Source organism: Poecilia reticulata, linkage group LG21 (assembly GCF_000633615.1).
Source record: "Poecilia reticulata strain Guanapo linkage group LG21, Guppy_female_1.0+MT, whole genome shotgun sequence".
Taxonomy (NCBI): Eukaryota; Metazoa; Chordata; class Actinopteri; order Cyprinodontiformes; family Poeciliidae; genus Poecilia; species Poecilia reticulata.
This window is the reverse complement of record NC_024351.1, coordinates 23,512,046-23,531,469: the sequence shown is the minus strand read 5'-3', so window position 1 is coordinate 23,531,469 and position 19,424 is coordinate 23,512,046. Positions and strand designations below refer to the sequence as shown.

At 40.3% G+C, this 19,424-nt stretch overlaps 1 protein-coding gene across 2 annotated transcripts; it reads right to left on the bottom strand.

The window, feature by feature from the left end:
• Positions 1-709: 709 nt before the first annotated feature.
• znf292b (zinc finger protein 292b) lies at positions 710-17,049 on the bottom strand. Of its 2 annotated transcripts, XM_008398507.2 has the most exons (8): positions 16,507-16,689; positions 13,962-14,116; positions 13,745-13,820; positions 11,579-11,714; positions 9,598-9,800; positions 8,284-8,420; positions 8,037-8,178; positions 710-7,863 (listed from the first exon to the last, which is right to left on the bottom strand). In XM_008398507.2, the coding sequence occupies exons 1-8, from the start codon at positions 16,675-16,677 to the stop codon at positions 1,141-1,143; spliced, it is 7,743 nt and encodes a 2,580-aa protein (XP_008396729.1). In that variant the 5' UTR covers positions 16,678-16,689; the 3' UTR covers positions 710-1,140. The 2 variants fall into 2 exon arrangements, with proteins under 2 accessions (XP_008396729.1, XP_008396731.1); XM_008398509.2 differs by lacking the exons at positions 710-7,863; positions 8,037-8,178; positions 8,284-8,420; positions 9,598-9,800; positions 11,579-11,714 and having other exon boundaries at positions 12,906-13,820; positions 16,507-17,049.
• Between the last annotated feature and the right edge of the window lie 2,375 nt (positions 17,050-19,424).

Here is a 19,424-nt window from a genome sequence, read left to right as displayed (position 1 = left end):
ACCCCTCAGTCAACTGTCAAGTCCTTCTCTGGTGAGAACTTCTCTAATATACTGTAAGTCTTGGCCACATACATCATTGAAAGTAATAAGTATTCATGTATCAAATTGAAGAGAATAGCTGATGTTCTGGCAACACATCAAAAACTTTAGTACTTTGACTGAATTGTCCTATTCCTAGAAATTAGATTAGAAAAATCAGTTGTAGATCAGTAAATTCTCTTCAGTTTTTGTTCCTTTAGCAACAAAGTCTTATTTTAACCCTTTTAGCACAATGCTCAGGAGGAGCCTGGCAGATGTTACGACTGGACAACAGGAAAACAGTGGGTGGTGTCCATCAGACCATCAGTTCCCAAAATCACACACAAATCTTAAGATCGCAGGAGGATTAAGAGAGTAAGGTAAAGCTAGTGAGAAGTGAGGTTTTACTTTGTGGGCAGAGTAGGATTTATGTTTACCACTATTAATGTTAATAAGGCAAAACTTGCTAATTAACATGCACTGAAACGAGTTCTTTCCTTTCTCCTTTACTGAAGTATCCACAGGCAATGAGTCGTCTTTTTATCTGTTCCAGAAAATGTTAAGAAAACAATGTTTGGACCCCCATGTTACAGTCTCAGCGTGTTTTTTTTTAACCTTTTACCTTATTTAAAAACTTCTTGATAATAGGTACCGGTACTCAAGCTGTGACTAAACAGTCAAAGTAAACCACTGAGAATTTTAACAAGTGACTTTAATTCAGAAAAATGTAACAAAATCATTTCATGGGTCCACATGCAACAGCACTTAAGAGGGCTCTGTGATCTTATAAAAGACAAAAAAAAATCAACTAAAATAATACAAAACTTTAATAGGGCTGCTGGTGGCAGTGGGATTTTTAAAACTATATATACACACACGACAAGCAATGATCAATATCTTCACAAACTACACACAGAATTATGCTCATTTGTCTCAAATTCCCACAGGGATAATTTAGACGCCATAAGTTGATGTCATTTGAACATGCTTTACACTTTACAATATGAAAAAAACCTGTACAGATAGTACTGTGAAACAGACTGGTTTAGTCCATCACATCAGACTAATTCAGATCCTGAGATTTAGCTATTGGATTAAAAAAAAAAAGCCTCCAAAAAGCAGTTAGTCACATCTCTCTAACACTACAGCTGGGTCCATGTCCTGCAGCTGTTTCAACATGGGCTCTATGACACCCTCAAAGGCTGGATCTAGTTTTATTTTCACTTTGCAAAGTGACTTTAAGTTCTGATGGTTGCTGAACCAGACACAGGTCTTTTTGCCATTTGAACTAGTTTGGCTTTCATCATTTTCTACTTTAACTGACCTCATCAAGTGTTGCTCTGATTCTCTGGTCTCTTCCAAGAATTGCAAGAAAGACATTTCAAATCCCATCGGTTTAAAGGAAGCCAGGGGCACACTCTGCTCCGTCTCCTCTGGAACTATTGAGCAGGTCTGCTTCTCTTCCTTGACCTGAACAGGTGTTGTCTTGGCTGGCCGAATTACTTTTTTAGATTTGACAAAATTTACGCCAAATTTTCTTGGTCGTCCTCGTTTACGTTTTAGTACCACAAGTCCATCAGAACTTTTCTTTTTTGATAACTTAGTTTTTAACAAAGTCATGGGCATCTCTGTTGGGCTTCTTCTGCGTAGGACCGGCTTCGAATATTCATATTTCCCTTCGTCCGTGACAGCTTCCGTTTTCTCAACGTCCGACTGCTCTGAGGTGTTCTCAGATTTGGAGTCATCACTCCTGATGGAACGACATTTATGCCTGGAGAACTTCTTGCAGAATATGAAGTGACTCCTGTGTTGTTCCAAGTACTTTTCCGACAGTCCATGTACGATGTAATGTTTGAGTATGCTCTTTTCAGACTTCATGACTGATGTGCAACCTTTGATCATACAAGGATACTGCAAGTGAAATTTCTTGGTGCACAAGGCTGATGCATCCACTTTAGACTTCAAGGAAGGTTTTCCGTATTTAAGCCAGTGTTTGCTTTTTGACTTGTCTACCTTCTTCTTGTCATGAGCTCTCAGGGGAATCTTTTTGTTGCTCTCTATATTTTCTTTGCCATTACTTATTTTGGTAATTTGGTAATGTGAAGATGTTGAGTTTTGCTTCTCTTCATCCTCTTCCACTTGTTTATTTTGAAGTTTAAGCTGGTACAAGTCCTGATGCTTTTTCATCATATGTCTGAGCATGTTTGACTTTGTAGCATAAGAGCGATCACAGCCTTCGATTTCACACTTGAAAACTTGTAATTGTTCAGGTTTGGCAAGGTTTAGGTCTTTATGGTGCTCTTTAACGTGACTTTTATACTTTCTGAAAGCAGTGAAGGTTTCTGTGCAGCCTTGGTGACCACAAGCAAACCAGCCAAGTCTTATACCAAACAATAGTGCTTCCACCTCGTCATCTGTGAATTCATGCAACTGCAGATAGTGCTGGAAAAGATTGGGGATTTCTTGAAAAACACAGCAGCAGTCTTTGACTTGACATCTGAATTCTGTAATCTGCAGCAACCCAGGATTTGGCTCTTCCTTAACATGGGCCAGTAGTTCATCTGCTTCCTCACTTTGGTCATTCTCCTCACCCAGGTGATGCTCCTCACTCTCCACCAGTGCTGACAAAGCAGACTGGTGCACAGCCCTGTAGTGGAGGATCAGATTTTGCTGGATCGTGAAGGCTGCCTCACAACCTTGATGGACGCAGCGATATGGTCTATAAGGACTCACCTCATCTTCTGATTTTGGCTTCTTCCCTTTAGACTTCCTGACAATGTTTTTGTTTTGTTTAACCACTGTTTGCATCTTGAAAGAGCCATTTTCACAAGTTGGTGGAGCTTGAGGTAGGGTAGACAAATTCTGGAATAGAGGAAAATTCTGACTTTCTGCATGCAATTCGGACAAATTTCCTTCTTGTTTCAACCATTGTTCAGTAGACATCCCTGCTTGTGCTGTCTGTGAGGCTGGGAAGGTCCGAGGCCTTGCAGGTGGAGTTTGTTCTAGATTTTGCATGGGAACAGCTTTTAAGGAATGGATAACTGAGCAGTGATTATGACCTTGATATTCATGATTAGCTACAGTTGGGTTAGCCGAAGGAACATATGTCTGATTCATTGAAGCCTGGAGAGGATCTATACAGGCACTGTTATCTAAAATTGTATGGTTAACTGTGGTAACTGGAGCCAATGGAACCTGGCTTATGGCCACAGGCTTTTTTCGACTTGGATTAGATACTTCAGCTTTCGCCAGCCTTCGCTTTTCATCCAGGAAAGCAATTTCTTTATTTGATAATTTGTGAACTGACCGGTAATGAATGCGAAGGTTTGAGTTTCGAGTAAATGCTTTCGGACATTTCTCGCACTTGAAAGGAGCGTACTGTCCATATCTTTTTTTGACCTCATTAACCATCCCAATTGTGTAGTTGTGAGCTTTGGAGAGATGCCTCCACAGGGAATCACTAGAAACGGAACTAAATGAGCAATCAATGTCTTCACAAGTAAATGGTTTAACAACAACTGATTTTGATGGAACTGAAGTGACTCCTGTGAAATTTTGGGATTTCACCTTAGAGGATACAGCTAGTCTGCATTTTTCAAACCCAGTTTGTTGTAATGGAGTTATCAACTGATTAGGAAGTTCTCTCATCAAGTCAAGCCTTTCAAATGCACACTGAATGTCTGTCATCCACTGCTGCTGGCTGGCTGACAACTCTGAAGGTCCAGGATCAAGTTCAGTTGCTGCGGTAACTGGGGGGCTTGGTAGATCTATGAGGATTCTGGGAGTCTCTCTGAAACCAGAAAAGCTCTGGGTGTTCAGCAGGTCTTCAATTTTACCAGAATATTCTGAAGTAACTGGAGAACTTCCTGTAAGGACTTGACCTTGAGGTTTTGAATGACTTGTTGCGTCGTAGGACAAGTTCTGAAATCCAGAATTATTGGAGGGACTACAGATTGAGCCCAAAGTTTTTAGATTCACATCTCCAGAAGGACAAATGTTTCTGCGTTGGAAGTCACCGGCCAAAATCTGCTCACGCAGTCGCTTTTTGATATCTTTATCAGTAGTCTTCACTGGACTCATGGCTTGCATACCACTTGTTACTGCTTGGCTAAGGTGAAACTCTGGTAACAACATTTGCTTCATGGCGTTTGAACAGGAATCTGGAGCCGACATGGTTTTCTTAGAGGGATAACTTTCATGAAAAATTAATTCAGGAGTTTTTTTGATTTTGTGAGTATTGCCCAGGAGAGCACTAGCAGAGTTCTCTGTGAGGATTTCTGAAAGAAGTGAATCAGAGAATTCACTCACAGGAAACCTCTCCACATGTGACTCAGGAGGCTGGGTTGCAAAGTATGAATTGACTCTCTGCTTCAGCTGGACAGTTTCTGTATGTTGTATAACTGAGGTACCAAGTAGATGCTCACTTGCAGCATGAGAAACATAGCTGTTTTGGAACAATGTTTGGGTGTCCGATGGAGGAACAAACTGATCAGACATACTGGATTCCGGCATAAGATGCTTAAGCATGACATTTTTTGAGGGACTGTTTTCATATGATGGCATGTTATTTTGAGGATAATAGGAAGTGGGATAATGTTTTGAAGCTGAAGAAAAACCAATTACCTTCTTTTCAGGTTTCTGATATGGAGCAACACCGTTGTAAAAGGATTGTGTCTGGGATGTGGCAACAGTTTGTTCTGAATTTAGAAGATCAAGAAATGATTGCGGTAAATCGGTGTTTATTGCAGATTCCTGATATGGTTTGCAAATTGCACGCTTGGACAAATGACCACCAAGAGATCGAGGATTATCAAACTGTCTAAAACACCTTCGACAAACAAATTTTCCATCTTTGATTATTGCGGGCCATTTGGTCCTGGCGTGTTTCCTGTCTTGCTTCTCAGTCTCAAGATTAATTTCAGAGATAGCAGGGCCATAGTTAGGCTGGATGGTTCTGCTTTGCTTTTCCTCCAAAATTGACAAGTCAGACAGCTCATGATTTGGGATCGTTTTCTCTGGAGTCTTGGAAAGTGAGATTACACAGCTTTGCATCTTTGAAGTACAGGTTTGGGAGGCTGCCATTTCTTGTGACAACTCCATTGATCTTTGAGTGCTCATAGAAGTAGTAGTAGACTGGGCTCTACTTTTATCAAGTGGTGAGTCCAAGGACTCTGAATGGAAAACTTTTGTTTCCATTACAGAGGATGAAGAAATACCAATTGGGAAAAGAGCACTAGATGAATCAATCTCGTGTATCATATGCTGATTAGATGGGAATACTTGGGAAGAATTACGGTTAGGAACAAATTCACTTCCAGCAGCAACAGGGTTTTGACCCATTGAAAGTTGAGACTGTGTTGTTATTGGACTTCGATCAGCACCTAACTGAGAAAGGACAATGGGATTTAAAACACTTGCCATTAGAAGCGGACTGTTTGGATTATGGGAAAATGAAGGGAGATTTTGTGGGACATTATATTGAGAGGTTGTATTTGTGCTAAGACAAGAATGTGGCTGAATAATACTATTTCCCTGAACCCGACGACTAGCCTGCTTCTTCTGTAGTGAGGAGACTGTACTCAAAGGCCCTGATGAGGTGTTCTGTGCTGGAATGTGGCTTATTTTGATTTCAGTGCGGGCAACTTTCCATTGCTCATAGAATTCTGGATGAACTGCTTTCATGTGCTTGGAAACACTTCTATAAGAGCTGTAGGTTTTTGTACACGTTCCAAATGCACAGTGGAACCTTGGCCTCTGCTCTGGAAGGGGAGCTGTAACAGTTGAGGGAGTAGCAAAGTTCTCTTGATTGCTCTCAGTGAGTTGAGGGTTTATTCTTGGTGGTATTGGTTGTGGCACTGATGGATCCGAAGAAATGTGGGGCAATGATACTGCTAAACTACTCCTACAAGACACTGGCCCTTGAAGCATAGGTAACATAAAGTTATGGTTAGACTTGTAATTCATTACATCTGTATTTACTTTGCTGGGGAATGTGTGGGGCAGACTTTGCAAAAGCTGTCCTACACTGGCTTCAAATGGATGTACTGGACAATTTTGAGGTGGAAACTTATAATCTAATGACTGATGGCCAACCTCATCTTTTTCTTTGCTGGAATCAAGTAAATGGGAATGCACAGACTGAATGAGAGAATTATTGGAATTGTCGATGTTGCTGGTTGGAAACAGTGATTTTGGAGGGTCCGGTTTGACTTGGCATCCATCCATGGTATCTACACGTTCTGGTGAAGTCTTCAATAAACTTTGTATGGTCATAAATTCTCCCGGATTTGGATAACAAGAAGCATCAGAGTTGATGTTTTCCTGGGAATGTTCTTGTTTAACAGGAAATTGACTAGAAAGTATTTGCTCATTAGTTGAAGAACCAGGCTGTGACTTGGAAAAGGAGGGTGAACAAGGTGAACTGTCTTTATCCTGGGTAGCATGGTTCTCTACATGCAGATCTAGCTGTTGTTGAGAATGAAATACTTTTCCACAGTCAACATCTTTACAAGTAAAGGTTTTGTAATGATGTGACTCATGGTCAAAGAGCTTAAAAGGGGCATTAAAGATTTTTCCACAATTTGGAAACATGCATTTAGCCATGAAATCTGAATGGGTTTTCTTATGCAAGAGGAGTTTGGTTTTTGTCAGAAAACTTGCCTTGCAGTTTAACTGTATACAAATATAAGGCTTTGCGCCACAGTGGACTTGTAAATGATCATTAAGATGGGTGACACTAACAAAGTGGCGACGACAGTACTGGCAAACCACCTTGTTGTTCTGCAGTTCAAGAAATGTTTTTGCTTCTTCATTATCCCCGTGGTCTTTAACATGAGCAATGAGATTTTTGATAAACTTGAAACTCCTCTTGCATGTTCCCACTGGGCACATGTTGTCCTCGTTAACTTCTACATCACATCTATTCACTTGAGACTGAGTTCTCTGAACTCTAGCAATGTTTTGTTTCAGTGAACTGTTAAGCTTCTGAAGTTCATTGTGTGATTTTGCTTTCAATATTGCAATGGATGGGGCAGCCAATTTGGAATTAACCAGTGCTCTGCTGGTTTCCATTGCACTCAGTCTTTCCTTGCAAGAAAGTTTAACATGTGACGTCACATGAGGAAGGAATGTGTCTTTTGATATGAACGTCTCAGCACAAATTGGACAAGTGTAGATTCCATGGCTGAAATGAATCTGAGCATGTCGAACAATTCGGTGACCAAGAAACTCTTTGTCACAGAGCACACAGTACTGCATGTAGGCCTGCCAGTTTCTAAAGCGGGTAGATACAAAGCCCTTGTCCCTCAGCTTCTTCATTTCTCGATTTTTCTGTTTCTTGTGTACTGCATCTTGAAGATCATATGTGCCACTGACTATAGTGTCTGGGATATAATTAAAGTCCTTTAGACTCATATAGTCTTCTTCTTCCTCAGTGTTCTCAGAATCATTTAGAGAGTCAATGGATGAGACGATAGAAGCCTCATTACCCATTAGAGACAGACAATGACGCTTCAGTGTTTTCCAATCCCAGAACTCTGGGTCAAAAGGCCACTGGGTCTTTAAAACCAGTAGAAGATCACAACGCAGAGAGTTGGGAATAGGCATATTTTCCTCTTCTAGTTTTTGATCTGGTTCATTGTAAAGTGTCTCCACAACATAGTATGAATCCACAGTGGGCTCCAGAAGGAACTCTGTTAGTTGGCATGCTCTCTTAACTTCCAGATCAGCTGGAAGCAAACAAGAAATTGTTTTACAGACTGTGGCCTTTCCTTTGTCATCATCCGATGTGATCCTTAGCGCCATTATACACAACTCGATACACACTGGTAGACCAACGTGGGTTATCTATAAAAGAAGGAAGAAGCCCAGTCATTAGTCAAAAAAATTAAACTTACTCAACTCAAAATAAGTTACAAAGGCAAACATAACCTTAGCAGGCTGCTTATAAATGAATGTCAACACACAAACACAGCAAGATCTCAAATATTTCAGTGAGCTCATTATGACAACCAACTAACCTCCGACTGGATGACTTTGATGAAGAACAGGATGTGATACACAGATTTGGATAAGACTGACATTTGCCGGCATCTATCCAGGAAGGTGTGATCTGATGGCTCTAACCGCTTTAGCAGCTTACTCCAAAACAGAGTGAGCTCCCTGGATTTAAAATAGGAAAACAATACATAAAACTAAGATAATTCAAAGGTAACTCCTGCCCAGCATTTTTACCAGTTAACATGATGGGGCATTTAGTGATCTTACCAAGCACAGTATGTGTCTCCTTGGAGAAGCTGACGGGTTAGAAAGGCTGAACATAAACTGAACGCTGCACTATCATCTCCATCTGATTCCAGGTTGCAAATCATTTCTATAGCGTCGTGACAGTCCTCCTTTGAAAGCTGAACACACACACACATGCAAATTATATTTACAGTCCAACTTTATGTGACAATATTTAATCAGAAGCACATTAAAAATATTATTTATTTTGTCACTGCTAACCCCAAGAAATTTCAGATGCGCAGCGCTTCAATGAAGGTGTACGGAGCAGCTGATTGGCTATCCACAAGAAACTACCCAAGAAGTAAATCTTGTAATGTCTTTACATTTTTTAATAACGTTCATTTTTCTCTGTTAAGACATTCTTCTGGACAGTGTAGATATTCACCAGCTAAAGTGCCAACAGCTCAGTAACAATCTGATACATTCCTTAATTTAAAAAGAAAAAAGTACAGCATAGGGCATGAATCTGGGCATGTCCTATATTCTAAAAACTACACTATTTTTGCTTTTCAAGAACTCATCTCTGGCAAAGAGAATAGCTCAAGACGGTTTTTTAAAACATAATCTGTGTTTTCAGCAAAGCTCATGTCAACAGAAAAATGTGCAGATATTTAGAGGTCTGCACATTTATAATAAGTGTACCATTTAATGTAGACAACTATTATTAGTTAATTTTTTTTTACTATTTGGGTACATTTCTAGCTTGCACTTCTTACACCATAAAGCATAAGGCTTTATGCTTTGTAGAAAAACAGAGCAGGGCTCACCAAGTTCAGTCCTCCAGACATATTGTGCTGCAAATTTTAGATACACAAGTGCTCCAACAAACCAGAATCAAATGGCTAAATTCCCTCTCCCTCCAAGAGTAATTCAGCTCTGCAGAGGACTGGTAAGCACTTCATTTGATTCAGATATGTTGGAGCAGGGATGCTTCTAGAAGTTGCAGGATAGTAGCTCTCACAGACCCTGAACAAGAGGGACCAGTTTTCTGCACAAGGCCAACTAAACCTGTGTCATCTTTAAATCTAATCAATTTAGCTGAACTACTGAAGGAAAATTTAGAAATAAGGAATAATTTTTATGCACCATGAAGTCATGACTACGAAGCCAGAAGATTCTCTTAGACAAGAGATCGACTAATTCCATCTGTCCATATGAATTTGCAATAGATCTGATTTAAGCTGATATTTGGTTTAATCTGTTCAAAATCTATGCAGAAGCACAAAAATCAGTTTTATTGACATTTTTTCATGAATGAAAACTATTTTCATTCCTGAAGTAGAATCTGCTTACCTCCTCCATGAGTTGATCTTTTTCCAAAATGCCACAGAGGCAGACAAGATACATCTGTTTGAAATCCCCCTTCGCTTGGAAGGCGGAACAGTCAGAGCAGACCTTTGCTAGAAGTGCAGCCTTCTCCAGCTGCTTCTCCTTTATCAGCTGCTTCACTCTCATCTGCAGCAACACAGGGCCCTCATGCTCCAGGAACTTCTCCACTGAAAAAGTTAAATAACAAAGGCAGGTTTTCATTTTAGACGTTTTGTAACAATGTAAGGAGTTACTGAAAGCGACTCTGCTATAATCCAAAAGTAGCTTCATTGAACTCTCACAGTAAGGTAGAGGTAACTTAGCCTACTGGAATACACACAGGTTGTGTTCACAGTGAGTTTACGCATTATTCTAAAAATATGTTATACCAAACAGAAAATGTAATATTGTAGATACCAATTTTTTTTTAAATGTAATTATGGATGGGGAAATCTGTGAGCAGGAAGATCTCCTGTAGCAGTCTGTATAACTGCAGATGCTCCTTACTGAAGACCCACTGTTGTATTATAGTTTCATAAAGAAATACTTGGGATGGTCTATTATGGCAAAATGGTAAATAACCTGCACCTGTACATCCGGATATCATAAAGCTGTAGCTTCATGATGTCCAGAGGACCCCAAAGCACTTCACACTATATTCGGTAATTCACACACTGATGGTGGTAAGCTACTGGATGGTAGCCACAGCTGCCCTGGGCAATTTGACAGGCCAGTCTGCCACACACCGGCACCACCAGGCCCAAGGACACAAGAAATGGAGGGAGCGAATCAAGGCACCATGGTTTATGTTCTTTATTTTCTGAAGGATGCTCCTTTGCACAACAATCTCTGCAGTGAGGTTCTCCAACTCCAGTTCTTGTGTGTCATTCAAGTGTGTGAGCAGGACAGTGGGTTCAGAGTGGTCCTCCAGAACTCAGCCAACCTTCATCATCAGCTTGTTCATGTCACTGGTAAATGGTTCACCAACTGCGCTGCATAAAGTGGCCTTGCAATCTTTTCTTTTCAAAATGTTTTCTATCAGTTTTTCTAATGGAAACATTGCCGTTAGCAAGAGAGTGGATTTTTTATTATCTAAAGCTACCAGGAATACCTGATTAGCATCTTATAAGCTCAGATAAGATGAATTCCAATTAAATATAGGAGCAGGCAGATTTGAAGAATGGCAAAAAGAATTGAGATGGATTATTAGTGGTCATCAACAATGGATGGTGAAATATAGTCTCTACTGGGCTCTCTCTGGGATGAAGCTGCTTCCCCACCATTGTTTTTCACCAGATCAGGAGAAGCGGGCAGTCCCTCTGTCTCAACCTTCCATTTGTGTGCAAGTCAGATGAACAGGCAAACCATACATCCGTCTCCACAATCCCTAATAACAGAGCATCTTCAGTCTGAGGCATCTCCAGAACTACTGAAACACAGACTGCTATGGAAGAGCTTCCTGCGCACAGAATCGCCATCTACAGTGACTCCTTGGGGAAACTGATAGCTTGAGTTAAATTGAGGATGAAGCCAAAGGTTCAATTCATACTATCAGTTTTTTAGTGCAGATAAATTACGTTTTTGTGCACTTTTAAGTCCACAAAAACATAAGGAACACATACTGTTTGTTATTCTATTAGCACTGCACACAGTATGTGAAGAACCTATTGGATTTAAATAAATGTTAATTGTTTAAACACAATGCATTCAGAATAAATTTGCCTGTTATACGGTGAACAAAATATAAGCATATTCCTTTGTTTTTTGCTTCCTCTCATTGATCTCAGTGTTAAAATTGAAATATTGTAAATTCATAATGATCTTTTTTTTTCCAGGACCTGGATAGACCATTTATTATCTAGGTCTGTGTTTGCTATGAAGCAAAAGCAGAAAGACACACCGTGTTTATTTTTCGCTTATCATACTGTTCATATATTTTATATTTTCTTCATATCTTAAAATTTACCATGTTCTGTTGCAGGATGCCCATCAGACAAAATACTTTGCAGAACTTTGTGGCTCCAAATGCCTTCATGTTGGCTCAGGACACACAGTAGCGACAGCTGGGTGATGCCATTCTTCTGAAGTTTGTCATGTGCAAACTAAAGACAACAGAGTTTATTTCAGCAGTGAAACATGCAACAGTCTTAATCTGTTATCAAATTACCAAGCATGTTTGTACTTTGTAATAAACAGAAACCAGGTAATACTTGGCTAAACCAATGTGATTAACAAGAATGTGGCAGCATATGTTTTTTTCTTTATCATTAAACACTTTCACTTTCCATAGCGACCACAGTCAGAGAGCGTTTGGGCAGTGGTCGAGAGGAGAGGAGTAGAGCTTGTGAGTCTTAAGTCTGGTTTAGACGGCAAGATTTAAGAATTGTCGGCCGATTCTCCAAACCTCTGTTTGAACGTCAGAACTGATAAAAGTACAACAGGTACGATCGGTTCGTGTCTCCAGCCACACGGCAGGAGCAACACACCACACGAACCGATTCCAGTCACAAACATCCCGATTCCAGAAGAAAATCCACAAAACCCCAACATTGCGGAAATTTAGAATAACCAAACACGGATGACGATGTAGAAGCAATAGTGRYAGTTTGTGGAGTCATTTTAAGAGATAAAAGACGTAACAAAAAGAAAAGGCGGTGGATAAAAGACGACGGGAGCAGCCGCTCTATTTGCTGCACTATGATTTGGAGGTGACTGTGTTTTTTTATAGTTAACATTTTTAACTGAATAAACATAAGCATATATAATAATAAACATTTCCACATATCATCTCCGATATCCACCGGACTCTCAGTTGCGCGATATGTCAGCTGTTTGGGATTCCACTCTGTTCTTACGTCACCGCACTTTCTGATTGGCTACCTGTCACATTCAGCAGGTTGTATTCTCGTTCCCAGACAGGGTACACACCACAGGCTGCGATAAAAAGTCCAAGACAACCCCAAATTGGGTATATTCAGGCTTTAGCGGGAACACCAACACCGCCTTATCTGACGGTTCGCGCGAACGATGGTCACCCTTCTCCGGTCGCGCACAGCATGTTCGTGGAGAACGTGGTGCTAAATGACCTGCAGACGACCTGATTCTAGACGGTCGTCTGCAGGTTTGGTCAGTCAAACTTTATTAACAAACCAGCGCTCTGATAACTATCCCAGCATGCACCGCGCCCTTCTTCGTCTACGGGCAAAAATGAATTCGGCGGCTGCTTACCTGCTTACCGTAGTTGCTAGACCTTTTGTGGCTCAATATTGGTCCATATATAAGGCGCACCGGATTATAAGGCGCACTGTCGGCTTTTGAGGAAATTGAAGGTTTTTAGGTGCGCCTTATAGTGCGGAAAATATGGTAATGGTTTCCATGTTGGCATGCACAGACACAACAGCTATCAGCTCCCTTAACTTAATAACTCATTCCATCTAGAGGAGATATCAAGACTACCAGGGTCTCCATGGATTATGGTTGACCTCAGATGTTGTGAATATTAACAGAAATGAGGACAGGGAGGAGGTCCACTCCTCAGCCTGCTGCTCACAAACGCTACATTCTTCAACAACAGGCTTGAATTAAGTGGAGATGCTTCAATATACAAACAAATGTGTCTGTGGCTGTTGTGTGTAAGACAAGCCACAAAAGAATAGGACTGAGCCATCTAATCTCTACTTCATGGGGTCTGTGTAGAAAAGTTCCAACCATCAAGACACAGAGTAGGGCAGAGGGTCATCAGGTCAGAGCTCATGATGTCTCTCCAGTGTCCAGAGTATCAATAAAGACTGCCATCATTCTGCCTAGCACCTGTTCACCCTACTGCCATTGGGGAAACAGGGCTGCTGAAAAACAGTTTTTTGTTTTCTTTCTTTCCCAGATCATACTTCTGTCTGGTCTTCTGTGTCTTGATTGTTATAAAGGCCCTGAGCAGAACTGTACCATTAATCACACTGCACTGCTTACTACACAATGACAATAAATCCAATCTAATTATTGAATTCTGGTGTGTTGGAGCAGGGGAAATCTAAAAATTTCAGGACACCAGTTCTCAACTAGCCCTGCTTTAGGAGACACTTTTAGTACATTCAAAACCTAATGACTGAAATGACTATTGTCTTCCCAGCTTTACCTGCACAGACGACTTGAAATACTGCCATAAATCATCTGGAAGGGTCTTAAGTGAGAGCAACAGTTCCAAAAAGCTCCTGTCAAAGGAAAGGCATACATTTACAAACATAATACTGATAAATTTTCATCTGATAAGACTTTCGAATACTGACTTAATGAGAAAGATATAAGCTATACAAGATACAAGTTTTGGATTAGAAATGTTTAATTTCACTTACAGTGAAAGTCTCTCAACCACAAGTGGAACACTTTCACATTGCAGAGAAAGGTCAGAAGAAGCCTTCGCAAAGCTGAGCAGGGCGACCATGTACACCTGTACGAGTGGCAAAGGCTCTTCCTCCGTCTTCCAACGGCCTACAAACTCCAAGAGCGTCTGAAAGAACAAAAATCTAAATCAGTTTTAAAACTTACATTTTATACATTACCAATAGATCATAGTTTACAGTTTGAATTTTAGAGGTACAAATGGATTAGCTTCAGGCTTTCCCCAGAGAACCTGCTAACCCTGGTTGGTCGGAGCACCCAGGCAGTCCACCAGCAGCCCAATGGGTTTGTTTTTATTTAAAAATGGTTTTGAGACAGGTAATGAGCCACATTTAGAGCTGACCCAAGGCATACATGCCCTAAGCAGCCGCTTAAATAAAATACATTTTATTTTCTGCAAATAAAATTTATTATTTGTATAAAAAAAGTGCATTTATTTTTTTTACAAGTAAAAAAAATAAGTAGTAATTATGTCACTGATGAGTCTGTAATGGGTAAAGCCTGACCTCCCCTAGAAGACTTCATTAGAAAGCAAAATAGAACCAGGTCCACCTCCAGAACCAGAATTCCTTTATTGTCATTGTGCAAGAAAGTACATAGAAATAAAAAAAAAAATCAATTCTTAATTAATGATAATAAACAAATATGTTTCAACAAATATATTAAAAAATATATAGTAGAAACATACAAAAACAATTCAGGTGTTAAGAGAAAAAAAAATGATAAGAGTTTTAGTTCAGAGACTGTGAAGTTCAATTTAGAAAATCTTCCTTTTTGCAGAATGATTTATCAATTACAGCATGCAGAGGCTAGAATACATTCCCTGGTGCCATTAGAGAGCTCCATCTATCTCTCCTTTAAGGAGCAGCTGACAGCATGGTGGGTCAGTCATCAGTGCTGGCTTTCCTGAACACAGTTTTTATTTAATTTTAGTAGTGAAAGTAGTAAACTAATGCAGTGAATTGCTTTGTAATACTTGGCCATATCAAGTGATTTATTCTAAGTGAGTAGAATTTTCTTCATAATAGATGGGTCAAATATGAATTGAAAAGGGAATGCTACAACAGAAGTTGGATTAAGAAGAACATCCAGCGGTGGTAGTGACAATGGAAGGCTATGATTTTTATTAATAAAACCACACCTTTCTTGGAAGTATAGTGACAATGCAGAATGCTCAAGCTGATAAATTACAAATGTGAGACCGAACTGTTATCAATTACCTTCTTAGTTCTTAGCACTGAGAATCAGGAAAATTGATTCAACACTGGAAAGAAGTTGGAAGATGAAAATATTTGGCATTGAAATAAAAATACGGTGAAGAAGTTAATATAGTCTGCAATATATTGTGGACTGTAAAAGGCAAAAATATCAATCAATCAAATTTTATTTGTATAGAACCTTTCAGCAATAAGGCATTTCAAAGTGCTTTACATCAGAAAAACACAAAAATACAAAGTCATAGTCATGTACTTAAAACGTTGCTATAGACAAAGAAACAAAGTACTACTAAAACTGAACATCCACAATACACTTAAAAGTCATGTATTAAACTAATATAATGATAAAGAACATGTGAATTAAGTGAACATTTTAATGCCATTGGTGACTTTAGCTTGATAAGCAAAAATCTAATTTATTAATCAAGTTGGAATACCATAATGATCATTTATAACGCAATAGTGTGTGTTAGCTTACTTTGGGTAAATTCAATAAGTGGGAATCCGCCCTGACCATCATTACTCTACATCCTTAATATGGTGCAGATGGTTAACGTGAACCGTGCAGGACACAGTGGAGATGGGAGCCAATAAATGGCTCGCTGCCTTGTGAAGCTACGCAAAAAAAAAAAAAAAACTCATACGTTTTATTCAGCACGTACACACCAGAACGGACCATGGCTATAACTCGCAAATTCTCTTTTTGTTCTCCGATACGTCTGAAAAAAACAGCAACAATTAAGAGAGGAGTAGTAAAATTTGTGAATCTTACTGTAATGAACACGTCACAAAACCAGTCTCCCAAGACAGCCATCCACATTCTGTCCACATCCTTGCACGCAACCTTTTACAACCAACGGATATAAGCTAACATTGTGATAGCTTCAGGCTCTGCTGGTAAACTGTTACGGTAGAGTGCAGCTAGCGTTTTGTAAGCCCAAATTAAAAGGACCAATATAAATGCAGTGGAGTCTGCACTTAAACATTGTAGCAAAACCTCGTCCCTTCCAACGAGTCAACAACATTGTACTTCATTTCTCCTTACAGAAACAACTCCTAGCGTATGCTAAAAGACATATCGATGGGTGTGTGGCGTGTTGTTACCAAATCGCAACAGCTTCTAGCTTCTTTTGCTAGTATTCACATAAAGCTAACTATGAAACACACAATTCGGTCTGAAAAGTGATCTTTTACCAGACAATGCAAGACTGTACATCAGCGTTATCCATGTTAGCTCCGTATTTAGATGGCCTGTTTTGCAGATGATTGAAATATAACTCACCCTACAAAACTCCTGACAATAGTCAGAAGAGGACTGAACTGGTGAGTTTGCGCTTTCTCGAATCACAACTTCATGTAGTCCTTCCAACAAATTTCTGACTTCCCCAATTGTTTTGCTGATACTGTCCACAAGACCACGGTCTTGCTCGGCCTCCTCGTCCGCCATCTTCATACACTACTTCAGCGCGTACGACTCATACGTCATAACGGAATTGACGTAATTACGTCAGAGCTGGACGAGATATGTTTATGCATAAAAGAAAAACGTCTCAAAAGTTAAAATCTTCTCTATTAATTTACATCAGCCGTTGAGATTAGGATATATCATTATGTCATCCTTCTAAATAATTTCAAAATTCCAATGATACATGTATTAACGAAGGTCAGGGCACGATTTGAGCTTGCTGAAGAAAGGGCATTTGGAAGTCAGGAGTTCAATTTTGTGGATAACTCCTCAGTCCGGTTAATGGTGGGTAACGAGAAACGCGGATTGACGCAACACCGGAAAAGGGTAGAGTGCCTTCTCCGGGTCGGAAGGGGAGGCGGGTGGGTGTCGTGTCCTCAGGGGGAGGATCTCGGGATCTTGTTCACGAATGAGGAAAGAAGGGAGCGGGAGATCGACAGGCGGATTGGGGCAGCGTCTGCAGTGAAGTGAGCGCTGTACCGGTCCGTCGTGGTGAAAAGAGAGCTGAGTGAAAAAGAAAAGCTCTTGATTTACCGGTCGATCTATGTTCCCACCCTCATCTATGGTCATGAGCTTTGGATCATGACCAGGGGTGAAAGTAGGCGGGTACGGTCGGGTACCGCGTACCCCTAAAAGATTTAGCGGGGGTTAGGGGGGGGTACGCAGTACCTGCAAGAGATGGGAGTGGCTGTCTGCTGTAAGAAATCAACGGGTTCACTGTGCAGCCGTGACTGATTAAATTTTCAAGAACAGTCTAAAACACGACTTAATCAGTTAATAAGTAGCTTTTTTCCCATTTCATATTGTTTCTGAACTGTTCGTGCTTTGCTAGAGCAGCGGTGCAACACGTCGATCGCGGAAGGTTTTGAGTCGATCTCCGCATGGACCTTACCACAGGGTCCGCCTTTCATTGGCTAATGCCCATTTTACGTCACAGCGCAGCTATCACGTGGGTTATCGGCTCACAAACACATGCTAACGTACATTGTGGACTACCAGACCGACAGAAAGTTTTTGCATCAGGACTCAAAAAAAAATGGTTCTCTGTCAGTGGGGTATCTGTACAGGTGATGTCAGGTATCTTGATCGTGTTTGTGGAACTAAAATTCACAGATTTCCAAAATCTGAAACGTAATGCTTTGCTTGGATCAAAGCTTGTGCACGACCGCATTTGCAGCTCAACCGTCATAAGATCAATAAGAACAAAGTGTCTGCTGGCATAAGTATTATTGCTTTGCTTTCTTTGTGTTTAGTGAATGAAAAAAATACAAACACATCCATTATGAAAACCTTTTAGCCAAGTAGAGCATAATGGCAGTACCGATACAACTTCTACACCCTGAAGCCTGTCTGTTACAGCCTTACGTTAGCTGAACAGATCAATATGCAATGTGTACCGTATCTGACATACATTAAAGATTTTATTTTACCTGAAAAGGCTTTTTACTAAACTGTAATCGTGTTAGCCATGCTAGCTTTTACTAAACTGTAATCGTGTTAGCCACGCTAGCTTTTATTAAACTGTAATCATGTTAGCCGCTAGCACAGAGTACCGTGTATCAGGCGTAGGCACATTCGAACCCTCAAAACCATGACTGTCCGACTCACCCAGCCTTGCAAGAACAATAGGCGTCAGTGATCTTGTCCACAGCTATATTTATGCTGAGGGTCTGAGGATCTGCTGTTTTCCTCATAGACTGGTAGCATTTAGCTGCAACTCGCACAATGTTAGAGGCATCGCGTGGCTAAAACATCTTGATGTCGTCCAAAAAAGATGACATGAAYTTGTTGGTTCCCYTGTCCATTGTCGTGGCTGATATTTTGTGAAAATCCGGCAGAAATGCTAAACTAATCGACTCAGAAATACTCTGCAGAGAGTCAGTCGAAATGAAAAATCCCATAGAACCTAAGCTCTGCGAGGAGGTTAATGTGAGACATGAAGTCACGTGGGACTTTCGAGGGGCGTTTCTGGGCGGAGCTTGGTAAGGTCCATTAGGTGACAAACTGAACGCTGCCAGGACCATAGACATAATATAAGAGTAGACCCCTCATTGACTGCTCCGGCGTAGGAAATACGGCGGCCATCTTGGAGCGCTCGTCCCTCTTTGCTAAACCAATACAGCAGAAGATGCCTCAGCACTGAGGGATATTGTTGTTCGGATCAATGGACTATTGATATGAGGGCTCGACAAGCAACATTTCACAAGTAAGATGGACATATTATTGTGTATATTTTGTGATTAGAATATTACTTTACTGTATTTATGTCCATCGGCATAAATGGACTGGCACATATTAGCTACAGTGCTTGGTGTAATACAGGGTTCAGCCCTGCTATGAAGGCTAACTGAGATTCCGTAAACCTAAAAAATTAATTATTCTCTAACATTGACTTAGATTATCTGACACAAGCGTCTACATTAGAAATGAAACAATGTAACATATAATAAAACTTATATTATGTGTTATAACATTCACCAGCAAAGTTTACACAGGTGGTAAAGACTATTATTTATATGTAATTCTTTCACTCTGTCAAAAGTAAGATACATCTTAAATCTTCCGTTTTTGTTTTGAAGGTTTCCTAAAGACACGATGTGAGGAAGAAGAGGAAGATATCTTTAAAGAGAGACGGATTCACTGCACCACGGATGAATCTCGCATCGGATTTTGGACTCAATCTCAGCTGCTGAATCACTCTGAAGCTAGAATTTGTCGGCTGAAAAACATATATA